At 35.8% G+C, this 7,044-nt stretch overlaps 1 protein-coding gene and 1 pseudogene across 1 annotated transcript; both read left to right on the forward strand.

The window, feature by feature from the left end:
• Positions 1–273: 273 nt before the first annotated feature.
• On the forward strand, positions 274–2,981 carry LOC133683025 (ketol-acid reductoisomerase, chloroplastic-like; annotated as a pseudogene).
• A 1,997-nt stretch (positions 2,982–4,978) lies between these two features.
• Positions 4,979–6,624, forward strand: LOC133683026 (uncharacterized). Its single transcript, XM_062106541.1, has 2 exons — positions 4,979–5,619; positions 6,414–6,624. Exons 1-2 carry the CDS (start codon positions 4,979–4,981, stop codon positions 6,622–6,624), a joined length of 852 nt encoding a protein of 283 aa, XP_061962525.1.
• The last annotated feature ends 420 nt before the right edge of the window (positions 6,625–7,044 follow it).

The raw sequence follows: 7,044 nt of genomic DNA on the forward strand, positions 1-7,044 counted from the left end.
AATCCAACATCTTCAAAAACCCTAAAACCTGCATCTTCAAGATCGCTGCTATGTAACGGCAATTTAGGGTTTCATCATCACTCCTAAGACCTTCAAACCACTCAAAGCCAGCAATGGTAACATCTCTGCTGGAGTTTTGGGTGCTAAGATGGTCTCGTCGGTTCCCAGTGTGAAACCCATGATCTCTCTTGATTTTGAAACCTTTGTGTTTAAGAGATCTCTCTTGCTGGTCACGATGAGTGTTTAAGAGGTCTCTCTTGCTGGTCACGATAACGCCAATCTGTGTTTAAGAAGGAGAAGGTCTCTCTTGCTGGTCACGATGAGTACATTGTGAGAGGAGGGAGGGATTTGTTCCACTATCCTCATGCATTTAAGGGGATTAAGCAGATCGGCGTTATCGGTTGGGGTTCCCAGGGTCCTGCTCAATCTCAGAATCTGAGGGATTCTCTTGCTGAAGCAAAGTCTGATATTAAAGTCAAGATTGGACTGATGAAGGGCTCTCGTTCTTTTGCTGAAGCTCGTGGTGCTGGTTTTACAGAAGAGAATGGGACTTTAGGTAATATATGGGAAACCGTTTCTGGCAGCGATCTAGTATTGCTACTGATTTCTGATGCTGCACAGGCAGATAACTATGAGAAAGTCTTCTCCCACATGAAGCCAAGCAGCATTCTTGGGTATTCCCATGGATTTCTTCTTGGGCATCTGCAGTCAACGGGACTTGATTTTCCAAAGAACATCAGTGTCATTGCTGTGTGCTTCAAGGCAAAGAGGTCAATGGTGCTGGAATGAATTCCAGTTTCGCAGTCCACCAGGATGTTGATATGGTAGAGCCACTGACGTTGCCTTGGGATGGTCCGTTGCCCTTGGTTCACCTTTCACATTTGCCACTACACTAGAGCAGGAATACAAGAGTGATATCTTTGGGGAGAGGGGCATTTTGCTTGGTTCTGTTCATGGAATTGTGGAGTCCTTGTTTAGACGGTACACCGAAAATGGAATGAGTGAAGACGAGGCCTACAAGAATACTGTTGAGTGCATTACTGGAACCATATCAATCACCATATCAACCATGGGCATGCTGGCTGTTCACAACTCCTTGTCTGCAGAAGGCAAAAAGGAACTCGAGACTGCTTGCAGTGCCTCGTATTATCCCTGCATGGATATCTTGTATGCTATGAAGATGTAGCCTCTGGAAGTGAGATTCGCAGTGTTGTACTGGCTGGACGTCGCTTTTATGAGAAGGAAGGTCTACAGCTTTTCCAATGAGTAAAATTGATCAGACACGCATGTGGAAGGTTGGTGAGCGATTTCGGTTATTAAAAAATAATATAAATTATATTTTAAAATTTTATTTAAGTTTTCAAGTTGAGTTGATTTTTTGATATAATATCAGAGTTTTAATAACTAAGCAGTCACAAGTTTGGATTTTATCATCTCAATTTATTTGATAAAAATTAAGTACAAAATAATATAGATTTATGCAAGTTTCAAGCCTTCAAGGCTTTTTATTTGAGGAGATGTGTTAGAGAATAATATAAATCATATATTGGGACCTCAACTAACAACTTAAGCTTTTGAGTTGAGATGGTTCTTTAATAAATTCAAGTCCAAAGGGTTTTTACCCGAGAAAGTGTGTTAGAAAATAATTAAATCTTAAATCATATCTTGAGACCTTATCTAATAGTTTAAACGATTTAACATGGTATCAGAGAGCCTTGATAATCAAGTTATCATGAGTTCAAATCTCACTATTATTCCATTAATTTTTTGAGTTGAACTAATTATTTAATAAATATCCAAAACTTTTTTTTTTTTCAGATGGAAAGCTGTACTAAAATTATAGTCATTAAAATTTTTATCCACACCCGTCAAGCACTATGCCATGCTTGCCGGTTAAGGTTAGATCTTTTGAGGGAAAAGGATTGAGTTGCTTGTAATCAACTATAAAACGTATCAACTTGATCTTACAAAATTCCTTATCTAACCCGTCGACCAGGTAATGCTATCACCAATTTGGTTTGCTCATCCTTATAGTTCTCAGGCTCTCTGTCTAATTGATCACTTTGGTCAGGAGTCACATTACGTATTCTGCAATGGAGAACAAGCATAGGTTCTGCGATTCTGGTATGCTTCTTCTTTTTATCTTGGAACTCTCTTTTTTCAGTCTGTTGTGATTCCTGTCCTGTATATGTTGCTTCTCACCTTTGTTTACCGTGACCTACAAAAGTCGATCGATGCTATCGTAATTAGTTATGTGGCTGGATATATACAAGTAATTCTGATATGCGAGTCATAGCTAGCTGAATTTTCAGCCTCCAGAATGTTGAATCTATCTATATGATTTGCATAGCATCAATGAGAACTGAATCTGGCCAAAAAAAAAAAAGTACTATAATGATGGTGCCCAGCCCAGACGTATCAATATTTCCTTTTCTTTTCCAGGAGTCAAAAGATCCAAAAGAGATCTACCTCCAATGCATAACTCCCTTAAGATAGAGCCATTCTCCTTACTTCTGAAGACGAAAGTCGAAAAGCTATGAATCTGATGTTTTTGAAGCCGGAGGCTACAAATGGTTTGTAGATTCTCACCACCTTCCTTTGACCAATACCTGATTCCTCAAGTGATAATTAGGCTCTTCCTCAAGTGATCATTTTTCTTGTTTCCAGGAGGTTGTCTTTACCCTAAAGGAAACAAAAAGGGGAAAGGGAAAGGCTTTGTTTCCCTTTACTTGGAAATAGAAAAAACAAGCAATCTTCCTCGTCGGTGGGAGGTCAACGCCGAATTCAAATTGTTTGTGTTTGATAAGATAAATAACAAATACTGTCGAAGGTGTTGAAAAATTTCAGAACTCAAATACACATCAATTTACGTGATTCGGCAACTTGCCTACTTCACGGAGTTACTGGCTTGTATTAATCACTCAAAGAAACAATACAAATAAAGAAGGAGGAGAAAACTCTTCTCAACTCAACTCCACTCACTCAAGCTCTCTCTGCTGTTCTTACTTCTTTTCTGTTCTTTTTGTGTTTTTTCACACTCACACACGCAGCTCTTCACTGAGCTTATATGTATACAAGATGGGAGTGAAGGGGCATAAATCATGCCTTGATTTATGCCCACCATTTGTATCCTCCATCATATGCCAAGTGAGAAATTAGATATTTCCATATGGTGGAACATTATTTATCTCCACTTACTAACAGAAAATGTCCTCTGGAAAGTTGCTAAAAGGGGGAGCTCCTAGCTCCAAACCATGAATATAATTAGCTAGCCAATTCGCACAGCAGTTACCTTCGTGCGGTGAACTTTCCAATTTTTGGATAAAAAAACTTTCTGATTTCTTGTAAAATAGGATCCATCTTTGTTTCTTTTTTTTTTTTTTTTTTTTTTTGATTCACGTGGGGTGTCCGGGCCAGCTTGCGCGCACCACGACTATTCCCCACGGCCCACTGGACATCCTGCAAGCCCAGGGGCAGGTTAGGCACCGCGGGGGTGACAGGCGTGCACATAGAGGGTCGAACCCGGGACGGGGGCGGAACAAGTCACACGGTTGACCACAGCAGCTAGACCCTCAAGTGCCCATCTTTGTTTCTTCATTGTACAAGGTGGCTGCTATTTGGCTCGTGCGTTGGTGAATCCGATCAGGTAGGCTAGCTAGGCGTGGTCTATATAGTAACTTTTTTATATTCAATGTACATATCTTCAAACCATTTTATACGGTTTAGTACATTTAAAGAAATTTTTGAGGTAAAATAATCGAGGTAAAGCTTTATTTTTATTAGTTTTTTAGATATATTTTTTATATCAGTCTAGTATATTTTAAAAAATTTAATAAATTTCACTGAGTGCTAGCTCCATAATTTAATTTTTTTAAAAAAAGAAAAAGGAAACATATCTGCTTAAACATCATACCAATCTTTTAAAACTAATATAATACTGATATTTTAGTAAGGAACTCATATGAACATGTAAATTAAATCATCATTATTTTTGTTGGATCTATCAAAATAGGTCTCGTACTTTTGCTTGTAATATATGCAACTTGAGGAATTAATCCATGTCAGGAGTTTCTCACAATTACATGAGGATCTATCAAAAATGATTTTTTTCCTTTTTTTTTCCCCCACAATTGCAATTAGAAGAACTCCGAATCAATTCTCTCCATTTTAACAAAATCTGATCAATATTGCTATTGAATTTGGATATTGCCTCAAAATATACTTCACATATTTACAAAGAAAAATAAAAAAAAAATCATATTTTGTTATAATTGGAACATAATTGAATCGACTGGAGTTGTATTAGATAAATTTTTTCGGTGCAAAGCTATCTCTCAAAGCATTCCACACATAATCACAGTAAAAAATTATATATATATATATATATATTAGAATTGGAATATAATTGAATCGACTCAAGTTGGATTACATATATTTTTACCATAGTTTCGGTCGAACATTTCAAAATGAAATTGAATCCAAATCAGTGCATAAAAAATCAAAAAAACTAAAACTGCCAATTTTCTCTTGATAACTTTCCTTTCATTTCATGCATTTTCGTGGAAACTTAATTAATTTGATATCCGAGGTTTGAATCTTAATCACATCAAGAATTAATTTTGCATGGAACAACTCCTTTTCCTTCAGTTAGTTTGTGTGGAGGTTTGCATAACTAGACACAGCCATTCGCAGAACATCATCTTATTTTCAAAGCTGGAAACTTTCCTGAAGAAACACACCGGCCCGTTCCCTTTTCAGATAAGGGATTTCAATTTCCTTGTAAAACCATTGTGGACCATCGCAAACCTTCAAAAATCAAAACCTTCCCTGTATTATATAAACCCCCATAACCCCTCTTCATTTCTTTCATCAACACACAGACACAGTTTCTTATCTGTACACAGAACACAGAAACCACAGAGTTACTCTTTATCTTCTATATTCCTACACAGGAAACACAGTTTCCCTCTCTAACCACATGGCTGCATCATCATCATCAGACGAGTCTAGTAAAAGGTCAGTACTGTTCGTTCGGATGATTCATTTTGGAATTGAAGTTGGAGTGGCAATGAAGGTGATGGCATTTTGGACTTGGCTAGAGACACAAGGGTTTCGAGAAATTATGAGAAAGATCTTACTTCATGATGATAAATTCTTGACTCTACTAGCCAAAGAAGCTGAGGATATTCTGTCATTTCTGAAACAACTGTCAAAAAATCCCATATCGCCAGATTTGATGCGTTTCACTCCAAAGTTAGCCGAACATTTCTTGTCTCTCAATGTCATCCTTGCTGATAAAGAAAAGGCCTTAAAGGGTATCACAGAGATCTATAATGGAGTCTGTTGTGTGGTCTTGAAGGATATTTTAGAAAGGATGGGAAACCAAATAACCGAGGGGAATGTTTTTAGTCCCCTGCAAAAAGTCAAGAAATTGGGTTCCGAGAAAGATGGCAGCAGAGCAAAACCAATTGCACCCTATGTTGGATCCAAGCTGAACCCTTCAGCCAAAGAGTGGAATCCTGTGACAGAGAGAGCAGCCGAGGAAAATAGATGTTTGTTCTTGACGTTCTCAAATGGATACCCTCTCACTGAAAGTCAAATCTCCAGGTTTTTCACAGTGTAAGTATATTAATCGGAGGATTTTGTTACAAATAAATAGAGGCAATTAATTTAGTTGCTACATAGTCTATTTAATGATAACAAATTGTAGTGCCCAAAATTTTAGTACTAAATCATTTCTTAAAAATCATAAATGCTGAATTAAACCACTAATAGGATTCAATTTATTTATTCAATGAATGAATTTTAAAAAAAAGAGTTAGATTTGGTAAAATTTCTTTTTATGGCCATGAATTTAGTTCAATCATCAAAGTACTGGATAATATTTGAAAGACATGGTTGAATTGTGCGTGTTGAGTTTAAAGTTTTACTCGAGGGATTCAGTACATTATATATTTATTATTATTTATTGATACAATATTAAAAATATTTGATATATTTCTGATCGAGTTATGCTATAATTTCAACTCAATTCAACAATTTACATGGTATAGTTTTATTCGAGTAATGCTATATCACACGAATATAAATAACGAAAAGGTAATGAATGGAGACAATGAAATAGGTGGTAATTTTAAGCAATTTTTTGTCTATTATCAATTGTCTCTATGCATTACTTTTTAGTTAATTATCCTTTTATTAGTTATACAAATCATTTTCCATTATATATACATAATTTTTGGTTAATTTCTTTGTGTTTGTTAGTTATGCTAGGAATCATGTGATTGTTTACCTTTCTAATTTATAGCCCCTATCAAAAAAATTAGGAAAATCATCACTAGTACAGTCTTAATTATTAATAAAGTAAATTAAATAATTGACGATTGGAAATTGTGTTTTTATAACTTGAGCAGGAATTACGGGTCGTGTGTGGAAAGGGTGTACGTGCATTGGCCTGAGCCGAAGGATCAAGGTGCACCACCGCTGTTCGGGAAAGTGGTCTTCACTGCGTCTTATATACCAGCCATGATCTTGAATGGAAAAACTGAAGCCAAATTCTGGGTCGATGCTAAACCTCTTTGGGGCAAGAGGTTCAACCCCAAGAAGAGGAGTGGAAACAAATAATTATTCTAGTGTCTAGCACCAAATTTATTATTCAAAAACTTTGTGTTGTGCTCTTATTTAAAATTAAAAAGTGTATTTGTTCTTAATATAATCTGTTGTTTATTTGACGTGACAATGCTATTATGATCAATTTTTAATATAAACAAATGCTATTTGATTGATGTTTTTTAATGTAAAGTTGCAGAACTCAAATAAAAAATCTGGTGAGATAGATGTATATACCAAAATTGCGATTTATCTCATCTAGAAAATCTTTCGAATGAAACCAAATAGGAACTTTTTCATCTTAGGATTAGATTTTTATTTTTATTATTATTATTGTTTCAGAGTCTTGAGCTCATGTATTAAAAACTTGAACTGATTTTCGGCGCAAATATCATTATTATTTTTCTAAAAAAACTTAATTTCTAAACATTTGCA

Source organism: Populus nigra, chromosome 2 (genome assembly GCF_951802175.1).
Source record: "Populus nigra chromosome 2, ddPopNigr1.1, whole genome shotgun sequence".
Lineage (NCBI taxonomy): Eukaryota > Viridiplantae > Streptophyta > Magnoliopsida > Malpighiales > Salicaceae > Populus > Populus nigra.

Excerpts from the sequence above, each read along its gene's own strand:
- LOC133683026 (XM_062106541.1), top strand. The coding sequence starts at position 4,979 with ATGGCTGCATCATCATCATCAGACGAGTCTAGTAAAAGGTCAGTACTG. Across the intron at positions 5,620-6,413 it reads ATCTCCAGGTTTTTCACAGT|GAATTACGGGTCGTGTGTGG; the intron begins GTAAGTATATTA and ends TAACTTGAGCAG.